Genomic DNA, 16,118 nt, shown 5'->3' on the forward strand with positions numbered 1-16,118 from the left:
AGAGAGATTTGTCTCCATTTTCAACTTTTGTCCATACTAGCCCAGCGTTTTTAACCCCGAAAATGAAGACCTTTTAAAAATGCTCTCCAGAGCCGGATTCATTTGTAAACATTCAGTCAGCTTTGCAATATGGACGGGAATTCCGATACTCTTAAATGTGCTCTGTTTGGTTTTTGCTTATTTCGTGGCCTTTCCCTGATTGGATCCTGCTAATTACAATGTCTCATTCACTGATTAGTCACCCTTCGTAGAAGAGAGAATTATTTTAATTTAGCGGGCATAAAATTGTTGCTTTTAATGGCACTTGTTGTGCTGCTTGCCTGAATGCATCTGAATCGTGTTCTATACAGTTTGAATGCTGCTTACAGAATTTTTTTTTTCTATATGCTGTGAATGTGCTGTTGGAGTCCTGTGCTTGCTGATAACCTTGAAAGCGCATAGACCACAAGGAAATCTGATTTCTACAGAACTCTGAATGTTTCACTACATGGTGTTTTCAAGGATTTTCCACTCAGTGCACACATGCCAAGTGTAGGTGAACGTCTACTTTGTATACATTTTTGGGCGTTTCAGTACAGACATGGTTACTTTTGTAAAATGATGTGAAAACACCAGTGTGGACGAAGATCATTACCACCCATTCAGTGGTAATAGTAATATCGGAGGGGTGCACCCCCTTGGAGTATCGCTGTTGATCAACATAGTGAGTAGGGGTCCCACTTGAAGAATTGGCACAAATCGTCATAGCATGTCAATTGCTTAATCTATCCATGGAGACCCACTGCAACACACTTTGTAAACCATACGCAATCCATTATCATAAAATACAATAGTTACTTGTGACCCTACACAACCCAAAGGTGGTAGCCCATGACCCATAGTTTTAAGAAACTCATTCCTAAAATAATTTAGCTTAGTAAAAAGTGGAGCAAGCATTAGCATGTTCAGGTTTCCAACTGACCTGGCAGCCCTTTGAACACGTTAAATAAAAAGAAATGGTGCAATCATTTTCGGGCAACGTCCCATTGTGGTTAGTGTGACTGGGTTACTAGTGTATTTACTCCTGGTTTTTAGTCTGGTGAAATACTATTTGATGGTGCTAAGATCACCAGAAATGCATGTTGATGCCAGGTGTAATTGGGACTGTAGGTTGCATTTAAATTAGACATAGTCTTTTAGTCATGCCAGAGGGGAACCAAAAGCTAAAATAAAACTCATCGTTGTTTTTATATTATTTACTGTTGTTTTAAAAATGGATATTTCCTTATTCTCTTATTAAGAAAAAAAAATGTGTTAATCAAATATTCACAAATTGTGCTAGGACCTAACTCCAGCCTCAAAAGTATAAGCCATTCCATCTTAATTTACCATCACACTGTGTTGTTTGTATGCCTTAAGTAATAAAAAAGATTAATATTTTTAGTAACAGTGCTGTATAAACATGCACACTTTTTATTTACCTATAGTTATTCACTGCTTTGGCTTGAAGTAATTGTCTTTTGATATAATTTATTACCTGCTATTTTAATTAATAGAGAGTGAGCATGTGCGTCCCCTCTAAGGTCATTTTGTTGCTTTGTGCTCATTACTCGTCAGTATTTGGTACTGGCTCCAAACCATACTAAAATAGATTAGGAGTTTCTGTAAAGGGATGTGTAATAACTTATAAAGCAGGCTTAGAAAACCAATATCAAATTTCTTTTCACAAGGCAAGGAATTGCAAAACAAATGAGTAAGTGGGCTAAAGGAAAAAATAATTGTACTATACTAAAACTTCAGTCATAAATCTGAATAGATATTTCTAAATTCAATGTAATGCACCTGCTGTGTAATACTATATGCATTAATATATATGGACCCCCAGGTTATGAATGACTTCCGTTCTGATATTTTACAGAAAAAATTTCAAATGTATTGCTAAAATAACAGTGAAGCAATATTAGTGTACTTTAAATCACAAAACACAAAAAATTTTATCTAAATGAACCATGAATATGTATGGTATGTTGGCCTTCTGGTTAGACATTGTATAGTTTTTGATAATGATGCAGTTGGAAAGGGCATAATTATGGCATGAAAAGGCACCATTAACTACTAACTGATCCCTCAGCAGTGCTGTGTTTGCTGAGGAGTTGCTAAGTATGTCACTTACCCCTCTCAACAGCTGTCCTCCCTGAAATTACATGACTGGGACAGATACTTAGATGCTGAGAACTAGCAGCAGGTTCTACCTATCATCGGATAAATGGAAAGCTAATTACTTCTGATAGAACTTGCTGTGTAGCTCCCAAGGTGGCACAGCTTGTATATGTACTTGGGGTGCTAGGAATTACAAGCAATGGGTTCTACGGCACCAGCTAAGCAACCAACTGACAAACGAGCTGTTTACTTGTGACTGAGCTTACCATGCATGCTGTTGGTTATATTTGGAAACGTGCACACATGAAAACTGGGATTTGAAATAAATTTCAGAATGGCTTAATAGGGGAAAAACATGGTGCATACGATCTAGAATACAGGTGCTGGTTATAAAATTAGAATATCATGACAAAGTTGATTTATTTCAGTAATTCCATTCAAAAAGTGAAACTTGTATATTAGATTCATTTATTACACACAGACTGATGTATTTCAAATGTTTATTTCTTTTAATGTTGATGATTATAACTGACAACTAATGACAGAAAAGAAAAACTAATTAACAGAAAGTGTAGTTGGTTTACAAAAAATATTTGCTATTTATTCCTTTTCTAAGACATATTCAGTGCAATACAACTTTTGACAAGCACTTCTGGATATTTTCATTCATGTGACTTTTTAAACAACTTTATCATCATTAAACTGCATAATATTTAAACTAATAAATACAGTAATAACAATAAAATAAATAATAGTATTATTACTGATAGCTGCACTATTACTTCAAGAATTCAAGCCCAGGTGCATTACACAGAATTCACTAAAATTCGGCAACTTGGTGATGACATCTTTACCAACTGAACCATCATTTAGGCAAACTGCATTAATATGGACCTTGCTTCAAGCTAAGCTATATGCATAAATAATAAACCGGCAACTTGCATTTATAATGCTATTTGTGGTATAGCTCTACGGAATCGTATTAGGGCCACGGTGAAGAAAAAAAAAACGGACACAGGGAAGAAAAAAACAAACTATATGTCGAGAATAAAGTCAACATTTCCACTTTACTCTTGCCGTTTATGTTGAGATTAAAGTCGACATTTCCACTTTATTCTCATAGTTTACTTTATAATTAAAGTAGAATGTCGTAAACTAAACTTCTTCCTAAAATCAATGTTTAATTTACTAGATTTTGTCAAACCCCATCATAAGCTAATGCAGCACATTAAATGCTTTGTGTTAAGTGTTCCCCGACCCAGTTGTTAATCACTACGCTTCTTAAACTGACTTCCTCCGCACTAAGAGGAGACAGCAATCACCGCACAGAATCCATTCACTTCATGATATTCCTGCTTTCTGAAAATTTAGAATGCTAAGATAAATACTTGATATCATTTTCATGATGAAATGCATTAAAGCAGGTATTACACATGCACGGTAGTGAGGCAGTAGTGCTGCTCCCTCGCAGTAAGGGGTCCCCAGGTGTATGTTCAGTGTAGAGAACTTTATGGCAGGTGTGACGAGGCTCCAAAAAACTGGATGTATGAATGGCTATCGCACAGGTTTAACTTAAATATTGTGTAAATGTTGGGTTTGTGATCTGGTGGTCGGAGACACAAACACAGAATTCAATGCATGTTCTTCTGAGCGGGCTTTCTTTATTGCATGCATGCTGTCTCTATCTGACGTACCAAAACCCCAGTTCCTGTCCTTCCTTTTTCTTTCATCACATAACCAATCACCACACGATAAATGTCTTTGTGAAATTAAAACTAGTTATAAACTTAGCCCACGGAGTGTTCAGAACTTTAAAAATATCTTTGTTATACATGTTTAATTATGCCATCCATTCAGAGTTGCGCCCATCTCTGAATGAGTCGCCAGCACATCGCAGGATGAATACAAGCAAAACATACACAAGCAGGTTCAATATAGCATAAAAAAAACCCCACATCCTACATGACTTTGAAAGGAAACTGAAGCATGCTGAGTAAACCCACCAGAAAAACATGCAAATGCAAGGCAGGGTACACCCAAGACACCTTTGCTGCAAGGCAGCAGTGCAACCTCCAAGCCGCTGTGCCCCCATATGATTAATGCATGCTTTAATGCATTTCACCATGAAAATTATATTAAGTATTTATCTTAGCATTCTAAATGTTCAGAGAGCAGGAAGATCATGAAGTGAATGTATTCTGTGCGGCGATCGGTCAGTTTAAGAATCTCGGAGAACACTTAACACAAAGCATTTAATGTACTATATAACTTATGACGGGGTTTGAGAAAATCTAGTAAATTAAATATTCATTTTATGATGAAGTTTAGTTTACAATGTTCTACTTTAATGACAAATTACGAGAATAAAGTCAACATGTTGACTTTAATCTTGACATAAACGGCGAGAATAAAGTGGAAATGTCGAGAATAAAGTCAACATGCCGTCACACTATTACACAGTACCCAGGTACATTACACTGTATTGAAAACAAATAAAACAAGTACAACTTGGCTTGCAGTATTATCCAGTAGTATAGAAACAGTATTTACACTTCTGACCTTTTAAAACTAAAGTATCTCCAGGCAACGGACGCGACTCCTTTTTCTCGGCAAAAGTTCTTCTGTGTCATCATGTTCAACTTTATCGCCGGCTTCAGTTTCGGAATGTTCCCTGTCCATTTTCACCGCGCAATACCTACACCACCATACCTATTTAGTGGTGTAGCAGTGAAAAAGAGCCCACGTGCAACAAATCTGTGTTTAGCGGTGTAGTAGTGAAAAAGGTCCCCACTTGAACAGTTTCCTACTGCGCCACGTTCCGAACGTCGTTTAGGCAATTTAAACTGGTGTTGCGATATAAGAAAAATCCATATCATAAAAAAAAATAAAAAACGGTTTTCGGTTTGAACCGGTATACCGCCCAGCACTATATACAAGTTTGACTTTTTGAATGGAATTACTGAAATAAATCAACTTTGTCATGATATTCTAATTTTATGACCAGCACCTGTAGTTTTTGTTTTTCTTCTTAACCAGTAAACTTACTGTATTTTTCATTTTATATGCACCTTTCTTTCCCTTTTTTCTTTTTTTAACTAGTGTCAATCAAATGAAAACTCAAGAGTGTGCAGTTTTATGAAAAGCATCCTCATTTGAATTCACTTTTTTATGATGCAGATTTTTTAATTACTCTTACACATAACTAAAAATAAATGTTCATAAAGATTTTGCTAGTTTTTTTATTAAATCACACTTTGTATTGTAAAATATTTAAAATTGTTTGTTGATCCTTACACTTGGTACAGGGTGTGACCCCCAAACCCGCCAGTTTTATTTCAGGCATTGTCATGTAACTTTTTTCTTGCGTTCTGTTGCTTGGTATTTTTGTTGTACACTTTCTCAGTTTCTCTTATAGGATCAGCTGCAACTTAATATAAACTAAAATAATAAAATTAGGTTGTGCCAACTCAAAAACAAAAACACGCTTTAGACAGACAAGCAGACTGAAGATTTTAAGATCTTTTTAAGATTTGTAAGGTTTGGCATGAAGGTGATATTTTTTTATGGTGTATACTGTGTAGGCTTGGTATTTCTGCCTTTCCTTGGTGAGTGCTTGCAGAATAGGCATGGGTTGTTCTTTAGCACAATTTTATGGCAGCCCACCTCAACAAACTAAGCCCTAAGGAGACAAAAGGTAATCAAAAATATAACCACTTGCTTCCCAACCTGATACAGCCATACAGTTGCTTGAGAAAAGGAATACTAGAACTCACTCTGGTATTCCCTCTTGTGTCTCCACTCTATACCCTTTTGTTGTTAAGGGCAGGGTCTCTAAAGCTTCCCATCTTTTTGTCATACTAGAAGGACAGCATGGCCCAATAGGTTTCTTTTGGAACCGGGCGTCTTCTAGCAATCAGGAGGTTTTCCACTCCTACCTCATATTCTCTTTGACCAGATGGGCCAGAATCCCTACTCAGTGCTGGATTCAGAGCCTCCTAGTGTTTGGGGGAGTTTTTCATGATTCTACTTAAGCTGTTTCTGTCAGTCATCCTTGCAAGTGTCCCCATTCCTAATGCCCTTCTGTAACACACACATACACATAACAGGTTGTACTATCTCCAGGCAACCCCTTTTTCCACCTGTGTGACTATCATGCCTGGAGATTCTCTCGGGGTCTTCATTTTCCCCTTTATGATTCCATTGGTGTCAAGTCCCTGGGAATCTCTTGCCAGCAAACAACCAACTGTTCACACCTGGGGAAAGAATCCTCACAAAATTAGTGGATGGGTCTATAAAAAGTTATGTTGATTTTTGCAGTGGCGTACTTTGAATGTTTTGAAAGTACCTATGACCTTTTTATATGGTAGTGGGTTCTGCAGCTGCACAGTAAACACTTTTCCTGTGAATACATGTGGAATGATCATTTATGACATGCTTTTTTGACAAATTCAGCTTGAGACTAACTTGAGTCAGTTTATGGCATCATGAATTTTAAAAATATTTTTCATCTTGCTGTTGTGTTCTTTTAGCCAATCTTGTAAATTCCTTTAATTACTAGTCATGATACATATTTGTATAGTACTTGGGATAGTATTTTTACTCATTTTTGAATGCAGTGTTTTTCACCTGCTTGAATGAACAGGTACTGTTATTTAAAAGTTTAAGATTATAAACGCATAATGACTTTGAGTTTCCTATTTTTGGTATGTGCATAACTGAACTTTTAGAAAAAATACTGTACATTGTCTGTATAACTGTTGATGTTGAGTAGTTGATGATTTTTCTGGGGTTTTCTGCAAACTGGGTTCAATTAATAAAATTGTGCTTATTCCTACTTGTGTGTTTGTTTTAGTTAAATGTCAAAATTTGCTTTAAACAAACTTGTGGTGTGTATACAATTGGCATTGAATTTCTAATGCAGTTAACAGTTGCAACTGCTCTGTTTTTGTTAAATATCCTTTTTTTAAAATGTGCAAGAATTATTTCAGTTTAGATAAAACTTTATTTTCAATGTGCAGCTACTCAAACAAATAGTGTTAACCTTCTCAGAATTAAGGAATTTTGTTTGCTGACAGACAGGGTTAATAGGATAAGTGTTGCATGTTATTTTTTTTGCTTGCAGTAAAAAGCTTTGAATTATTAGATCTCTGCTTCCCAGGGAGGGAGCCAGTAGTTAAAAGTCACAGTTGAATGGAGGGAAAATGTTAATCTGATTAAATGCACTGCCTTTCTGTGCAGTGACAGCCAATCACCTCAAGTATTCTATTTGCAGTTTGTTAATGTCGTTTCATGTAATTGCATTCTTCCAATCAGCTTCCAGTTTTCCGGTGACATCACATGCTAGTCAGTTCCCTCCAGCGGCAGGGAGCTTCATTTTCTGTCTGCTTCTGTGCTAAAATGGAGGCTGGTTCCTTGCCTTAAGGAGTAGATTGGCTTCTTAATAAAGCATAGATGTTGACATGTAATAAGGCTGGCGGCAGGATGGTAATGGATGCAGCTAATACCAATGGGCCTTTCCAGCCTTTGGGCCTAATGCACTTCAGAGGTGAGTGGATCTCTTTGTGTTTGAGAGGCATGCAAGCATGTTGTTTTCTTTTTGTGCGTGCGTGTGTGTGTGTGTGTTTTGCCATGTAGTCAGTTAGCAGAATGACACTGAATTTGTTCTATTCATATTTGAGGTTTTTATATGTTGAGTTTGCATGTGATAGACACCAGAATTTTGTCTTTAGATACCTTGGAATAAGCATGAAGGGCTGTGCGGCTTTTTTCCCTTTTTTGTGCAAGTAGCGAATAAGCATTTCTATCATAACTCAAAGCAGGTTTTACAGCCTTTTGCTTCATGTTCCCTTCCCCCAACATCAATGGTGATGTCAGAGGAAGTGAAGTCACTACCCTAGAATTGTGTGGTGTGGGGGCAGGGTATGAAACCTATAGTAAAACAGCTAGTGTTACAGACCAAGTTTATCTGTGAGCTGTACATGGTGGCAGCTTCTTGCTTAGTTTCTTTAGTTTTTTTTTAATATGCTGTCTGTAAGGACAAGTGTTTTGCCGAGAAAGTCAGTTGTTGAACATGACTTGTCTGTTGGTTTTGTTTGATGTCAGATGAATATTAAAATAATACCTTTGCATTATTCTTCACACCTTTTGTCTGTGTGAGTCAGGATGTTTGCATGGCAGTCCTGTTAACAAAGCCAAGAGCCATATGGAAAGAATATCCCTGACTGAGAGAGATTTGTTGTTTGTAACTGGAATATTACATCTTAGGCAAAAGTTAAGGCGTTAAGCAAAACATTTGAGCCCTCATATTTCTCCTTATGTTGAGGGATGCTCATCATATATTTTATTTAATTTAGTTTTTGATGCATTTGCGTTGTAATAGCCATTGGGGTTCTTAATGGAATATATCAGTGCTGATTTAATGTACTTAACACTTGTTTATATCTTTTGTTTACTAATATTTGTGAAAACTTAAATATTAACTAAGTGAAAATTGCAAAATGTACTGTCCTTTCAAGTATGCTCATTGTTGTAGAATTTTCTGGTCTTGCATAAAAATTGTGATATTGCTTCATTAATAGTTTTTGTATTTACTCTTTTGCACAAATGTATACTCCACCTATTTCAACAGCATCAAAACAAACTTATAACCAACTCTATTTTTGTATAGGCAGCTTAATTTTATAATAAGCATAAAAAGGAAAGAATTTATTTAGTGTATTGTTTGTAGAATTTTGCTGAAGGTTGTTTTTGTACTGACATCTAATTCGATATAGAATATAAACAAGATCACCAAGAAGTAGTAGTTTTCAGATTTTTCTGCATGCTTAGAATAAGAAGGATTAAATAAGGGAATTTATTTTTTTTAAAAATCATAAAAAGTGCAGTCAAAAGATAAGTAAGTTAATAAAAATATTTAATGAGTACATTAGATGGAAGCATTGAATTCCCTTATAGCAGTGGGCAGAAAAGACCTCCAGAGGTGCTCTTAGCATACTGTGGTGGAATGAGTCTGTCTAAAAGTTCTCCAGGAGAGTGCCTCTTGGAGAGGAGGGGATTTTTTCATGATGGCGTCCAATTTTTTTTTTTCTTCTCACAACAGCATCCAGTTTGTCCATGGTTCATCCTGTGATGGAGCAAGCTTTCCTGATATGTTTGTTCAGGCATTGTGCTTCTTTTGAGCTCGGACTGCAGCATAGAACCCCAAACTGGCTACTGTGGTCTAATGTAACTTTTCCTGTAGCTTGCTGCACACATCAAAAGACCAGAGTTTCCTTGGCAAGTACAGTCTGGCCCTTCATGAAGAAGTGCCACTGTGTTTTTGGACCAGTCCAGTTTGTTTATGAGGTACTTGTAGGTCTGCACCACTTTCACATTCTTCCCCTGAATGGGGACTGGTCATAGAGGCTTCTTGGCATGTCAGAAGTCCACCAACAGCTCTTTTGTCTTGCGGATGTTGAGTTGCAGGTTGTTGTCTCTGCAACACAAGACAAAGTCCTCCACAGTCTTCCTGCACTCTTACTGTTCCCCGTTTTTAATGCAGCCTGTCATGGACAAGTCATCCGCAAGTTTCTGTAGATGGCAAATGCTGGTATTGTACTGGAAGTCTGTTGTGTAGAGGGTAAACAGGATGGGAGACAGGACAATTCCCTGAAGTGTTTTACACACCACCAACACCACCATTTCTGATGCACAGTCCTTCAGCCTCATATGCTGCTGTCTGTTGGTCAGGTAGCCCATTATCCAAGAGATTGTGAGACCATCAGTAATGAAAAATGTTATCAATGATGCAGAATAGTGTTAAAAGCAATGGAAAAGTCAAAGAATGTTATTCTGGCTGTGGTACTGGCTTTGTCCAAGTGGGATTAGGCTCTGTGGAGCATGCAGATGAGAGCATCCTCCATATCTATATGTGTTTGAGAGGCAAACTGCAGAGGATCTTGAAATAATATACTGAATGTTCTTATCCCACTGCCAGAAGAAAAAAAATGTATAAGTAGCAAATATATATAATCTGCAATTACTGATAAATGCTAGTGGATCCAAGCTTTTAATGACTCTTGGGCACAGCCATCAGTAGTGTGTCTGTCTGCAGAGAGAGTGTTGACCTTGTTGAGAGGTTGACCTTGTTGAGAGGTTTACTTGGCAGTGACAGTAATGTCTCTGGTGACTTTTCCTTTGAAGTCAGTAGATGGATTGGAAGAACATGAGGCGTCATGAGGTCACTGGAAAGGAGTGTGTGGTGCTCCCGATATCTATGCAAAAGGACAAAGGTCCAAGTCTTTAGAGTCCTGATGCTTCCTGTCTTGCTGTATGGTTGAGAGACATGGACACTATCCAGTGACCTGAGATGAAGACTGGACTCCTTCAGTACTGTGTCTCTTAGGAGAATCCTTGGGTACTGCTCATTTGGCTTTGTGTCAAATGAGCAGTTGCTCATGGAGTCCAGAATGAGGACGATTACCTATATTGCGACAGAGCGTCAGTTACAGCACTTCCGTCATGTGGTGTGATTCCCCGAGGGTGATCCGGCTCACAGGATCCTCATTGTTGAGGACCCGAGTGGCTGGGCCAGGCCAAGGGGACGCTCACGTAACACCTGGCTGCGGCAGGTAGAAGGTAATTTCTGGAGGGTGTGCCTGGACCGTGTGTTAGACTCAGGGGTTGCCAACCAGGATCCCAAGCTGTTTCGTCGTGTGGTGGGTACAGCAACGTGCTGTACCAGTGCATGCTACATGACCTAACCTGGCTAGTGGAAAAGTAAAAAGCAAACAGAAAATTGAGTTGAAAAAAATGCATCATTTGTAGTAAGTGTGATAGAAAAGATATTCTTTGATTAAAACCCAACTCATTAACTGCCTAAACTTATTTTTAGCCCAGGCTCTTATTGTAACATGTAAATATGTGATACATATTTGCCTTGGGTAAAGGTGCCTAAAAAATAACATTGTGAAATTTATATTGTGCACCGCCTGATTTTAAGTAGCACTGAAAAGTCTCAAAAAACTGTACTATTATAGAATTAAGTTCAAGGAGTCATGTACTGTATGGGAGTCTAAAGCAGAGAACAGTATAGTCTTAATGTCAAATTAGACAACTTTCCAAGCAATTTTCAGTTGTTTGTGTAACCTTTGCATGTCAGAAGCAGTTGTTAGCATGCACCTGTGAAATTAGTCTCCTAATGTGACATACCCAACTCACTCCAACTAGTCTGGAGCTCACTATGACCAAATCAAACAGGTTCAATTTTGTCTTTAGTCCCAGGGGCGGCCTGTGCGTGCAAGAGAGCTGACAACAAGCGAATGCTTGTTGAAAGCAGCATTGAGGAACAAGGAACATGATTGTTTTGAACCTCATAAATAGAAGATAGGCTTGTCTTGTTTTATGTATTTAAACAGAGCGGGAAAAAGGAAACAAAAATGGGCTGAGAGCATGGCTGAACTCGCCACACCTGTTCAGCTCCGTCAGGCAACACAGGGCTTTGAACAGCACAAACCAAAGAGAGTCTTATCTGTCTGATGTCTTGTGTTATACATACCATGACATCAGAAAACAGCAGGGCAGAGGGAACTAAAGGGCCAAGATTGCTGCTGAACTAGCCAAAGCTGTTACACCGTCGTACAGCGCGAGCTGTGTAAGACAGCAAGCTATTGGCTGTCAGAAACAGTGGTGAGTGCAACTGTGCTGGACTTTTGGCAGCAATCGCTAAATGTCATATCAGCAGCGATTTTTTCAGTCATTTAAACTGACATGATCTGCCAATACAATTGGTGAATGCAGTCTGCTAATCTGACATACCCAATGACTAGAAGTTGCGTAATATAATGTTGGCCTAAGAAGTGACTAAATGTGTAATCGCAAATGAAAATGTTTAGTAAATTAATATTTTCCTCATTGACAATACATATGACTGCTGACGACAGCAGCACAATGAATTGTGAGGTGTATAGAAACGTCTTATCTGCTCGAGTTCCAGTAAATGCCCACAAACTCATTGGATGACTCTTTATCCTGCAAAAAGATAATGGTCCTAAACCATACTGGTAAGGCAACACAGGAGTTTTTCAAACCAAAAAAATGGAAAATTCTTGAACTGCTAAGCCAGTCACCCAATTTAAATCCAACTGAGCATGCCTTCCCTATGCTGAAGAGAAAACTTAGAGGACAAGCCCCTGAAACAAGGAGGAGCAGAAAATGGCTGCATTAGAGGCTTGGCAGAGCATCAACAGAGAAGTTGATCAGCACATGGTGATGTCTATGAATCATAGACTTCAAGGTGTCATTGCATGCAAGGGATACGCAGCAAAGTATCAAATATGACTGCTTTAATATGCATGCTATTGCTATACCTCAAACATGGTGCTGTGAAAAGGAGGGACTATGTAGAAAGTGTTGTCATTCCTACATGGTGTGACCGAAATGTATGCAGATACCCTTAAACTGAAGTCTATGTGCACTTTAATCACATCTGAATTGTTTGATTTGTAATTTAAAATTGTGGAGCAGAGGGATAAATCAAGGAAAAAATGTGTCTTTGTCCCAAAAATAATGGAGAGCACTCTATGTCTAGAATATCTGATAGTTTACTCAAATGCAGAAAGAAGATCATAACCACCAATATTTGTATTAAATGTAATTATCAGTAGAGACTGTTAGGGAAATCCAGGTGGCCTTAGACAACTGTCAATATTAAAACTATGTCCATAGCAAAGTGAACAGAAAACACTTTCATCCAAAAATGTTAAAAATGCCTGTGAAAGTCAGTTCCTATGTAATGTGTTTACAAGCACAATGAGTTCAGCTGAAATTTGAGTTTTTTTTCTTTTTTCCATCCTGTTATAGTATATAAAATAGACATCAGCCACACAATACTCTCCTCTATCTTCAAGGTCTAAAACACCCATGTTCCTAATTCCTCAAAGCTGCATTTATATATGTTGAAGTTCCAGGTTAGAGATCTTTGGTTGTCAGCTTTCATGCACACACAGCTGTCCAAGTGACTTAACCCAAAATCAAACCTGTTGGTCTGAGTTGCTGGGTGTGTCAGACTAGATAAGGACTGGTCTTTGGAATACGCCCCGACTGCCTTTGATTTGCTAGGATTATATAAATGAAGTGTACAACTGAAGAAATCTAATGTGACGCGTCTTTTAGGAGAGTGCAATTCTAATCCTGCTACCAATCAGTTTTCTTGAAGACTATATCTGTGAGCGCATTTACAAATGCACACAAATAACCAGTTTAAGGTGAATATCATAATCGGTGTAGTCACGGAAGCATCACATTTTAATAACCACTCCTAATACTTTTAGAAGCCTCTTCAAAGCAGAGGCAGAAAACAGTAGTAAATTCCAATAAATATTTAATGGTATCAATTGGTGGCTACTGCTAGGAATATATTTCAGTTAGTGCAACAGATGAATGTGGAGTAATGTAGATAAAGGAGTAATTAAAATTACAGCAAATTCTTTTGGTTAATAGAAGGGCTAGTATTTTATCATTGAATTCTAAATTGTGGGTTTAGTAGCTTATTGTAATTTATTGAGTTTGTGCACCATGTATTATTTACAAAAATACACAAAATGACCTGTCCCCCAACCCAGATCTTCCTCTTTGATCCAGCAGTCCATTCTGAGCAAAAAATATGTATCCTGGGGGTCTGACAGGAAATAAAAAATCCAATTACTGAGGGTGGCAGATCCTAAAGCTAGGAACGTTTAATCGGCTTGGACGGTAAAATAGTGTTAAACCCTGAGCTATAGTCTATAACCTATACTCTGATATAACTCTATCTTTATTTACTTTTAGTTAAAATTTATGATCATCTGCTACAAAACGTTCACATTTTGTAGACAAGCTCATCTCATATGTTGCTTTGAAGTATAAGACTGACCACTGTAATGATACATTATCCACTGAATATGCAGCAGTGCAGTTTCTCAGAGATTTACAGTTAGGGGGGTGCTAAAACAGCATACTTCATTGCTTACAAAATCAGCAAATGCTAAATTTGTGATGTTTGTGTTTTGTAACCTAGTGTGTACACTAGTACAGCAGCCATAAGAGATGTTCAGAAAGATTGCTGCCTGACCTATTAAGAGAAACATAAGCAAAACCAAGCAGGGTAATTCCCATGAGCACTAATACATTTAACATTGATGAAAATATGCCATGCTACTCAGATATAACATTTTGTCTTGCTTATACAACCCCTCTTCTGTAGCCCATTAGATTGAGGACCATCTAGTAGTTATATGAGTTGAAGCCTGGAGAGTAGGGGGAATAGAATATCTCATTGAATTTATGAATCCATAGCCATTTGCAATCAATGCAGTGCTAGTATGATCATTGTCATTAAGTAAAAGAGCGATGATACAGTTTTCTTTAGAAATTTTTTTGTGGTTGTATACTGCATACAGTAAAGCAAATTAGCGTAAGTCTACTGGCCTTTGGAGGCATGTAACTAATGTGAACTACACCCTTAAAATCATAAATTGTGTACATGATCTTGCTGGTACTGCCTTGGACTTACAATTTCTTTAGTGTTGGAGACACACCATGCTTCCATCATATTAATAGCTTTTTGGGTTCTTAGTGATGTATCCAAATTTCATCCCTTATTAGAAAAAAGTCTTTGTGTGAATTATTTAGACTGAAACTCTCCCTGGAACACTCGATGGAGTGAGGCTTCTTTTCAAGCCTCATCATTCTGGGCGCCCAAAGTGTGTAGACCTTGCTCATGTCCATTTGGTCATGAAGAGTATGGTCAACTGACCCATAACTAATTTCTGTGATGTCTACAAATTACTGATTTTTTTTTTTTTTATATTTTTTTTATGCAAGATAACTTGAAAATAACACAGCAAAGACTAATTTTCCAGGTATTCTAATAAAATAGGTTGAGCTTCAGTTGAGAGGATTAGTCTATTAAAGTAGGGAAAAACCCTAAAAAATGGAAGACATTTGGAAAGTAAAGTACAAGTTCATGACATTTGAAGTTAATTAAATTTGGCTTATTAGTCCATTAAATGGTACTTTTTAGTAAGCATTGTTAAATATGTTTCCTGCTTATATTGTGGCAGGCATGAATCTCATAATATCAAGTCAAAAACCTGAGAAGCTGACAAACCTGATTTGAAAACTGTGTTACAAAAAACAATTTTAAGATATACTGCTAAAAAAAATTAAAAGAACACTTTGAAAACACATCAGGTCTCAATGGTAAAAAATCATGCTGGATATCTATACTGATATGGACTGGGTATTGTGTTAGGAATGAAAGGATGTCACATCATTTGATGGGAATGAAAATGATCAACCTACAGAGGCCTGCATTCAAAGACGCTCTGAAAATCAAAGTGAAGAAATGATGCGGCTGGCTAGTCCATTTTGCCGAAATTTCATTGCAGCAACTCAAAATCGTACTTAGTAGTTTGTATTGCCCCCACGTGCTTGTATGCATGCCTGACAACGTCGAGGTGTGCTCTTAATGAAGACGACGGATGGTGTCCTGGGGCATCTCCTCTCAGATCTGGACCAGGGCATCACTGAGCTCCTGAACAGTCTGAGGTGGAACCTGGTGGTGTCAGATGGACCAAAACATAATGTTCCAGAGGTGTTCTGTTGGATTTTAGGTCAGGCGAGCGTGGGGAGCCAGTCAATGGTATCAATTCCTTCATCCTCCAGGAACTGCCTGCATACTCTTTCCACATGAGGCCAGGCATTATCGTGCACCAGGAGGAACCCAGGACCCTCTGCACCAGCATAGGGTTTGACAGTGGGTCCAAGGATTTTGTCCTGATACCTAATGGCAGTCAGTCTGAAGCACACCAGCAAGTCCACCAGGGAGTGGTGCAAAAAGAAGAAATGGCTGGTAATGGACTGGCCTTGTCAAAGCCCTGATCTGAATCCCATTGAAATGTTGCATATAGGATTTGAAACAAGCTGTATATTCAAGAAAGCCCACAGACATCTTGCAACTG

The 16,118-nt window shown here is 37.9% G+C and overlaps 1 protein-coding gene across 5 annotated transcripts in view; it reads left to right on the top strand.

The window, feature by feature from the left end:
* Positions 1–16,118, top strand: part of LOC114667066 (serine/threonine-protein phosphatase 2A 56 kDa regulatory subunit gamma isoform) — a 149,066-nt gene that overhangs the window by 30,710 nt on the left and 102,238 nt on the right. For 2 of the 5 annotated variants that reach the window (XM_028822190.2, XM_028822192.2), the window contains exon 1: positions 7,497–7,684. The exons of the other annotated variants lie outside the window; for them this stretch is intronic. In XM_028822190.2, the coding sequence (XP_028678023.1) occupies positions 7,591–7,684 (94 nt within the window). In that variant the 5' untranslated portion in view covers positions 7,497–7,590. Of the gene's footprint in view, positions 1–7,496; positions 7,685–16,118 lie in introns of those variants that run through there. 5 annotated transcript variants of the gene reach the window in all.

The sequence above is a fragment of the Erpetoichthys calabaricus genome, chromosome 16, assembly GCF_900747795.2.
Source record: "Erpetoichthys calabaricus chromosome 16, fErpCal1.3, whole genome shotgun sequence".
In the NCBI taxonomy this organism is placed as follows: domain Eukaryota; kingdom Metazoa; phylum Chordata; class Cladistia; order Polypteriformes; family Polypteridae; genus Erpetoichthys; species Erpetoichthys calabaricus.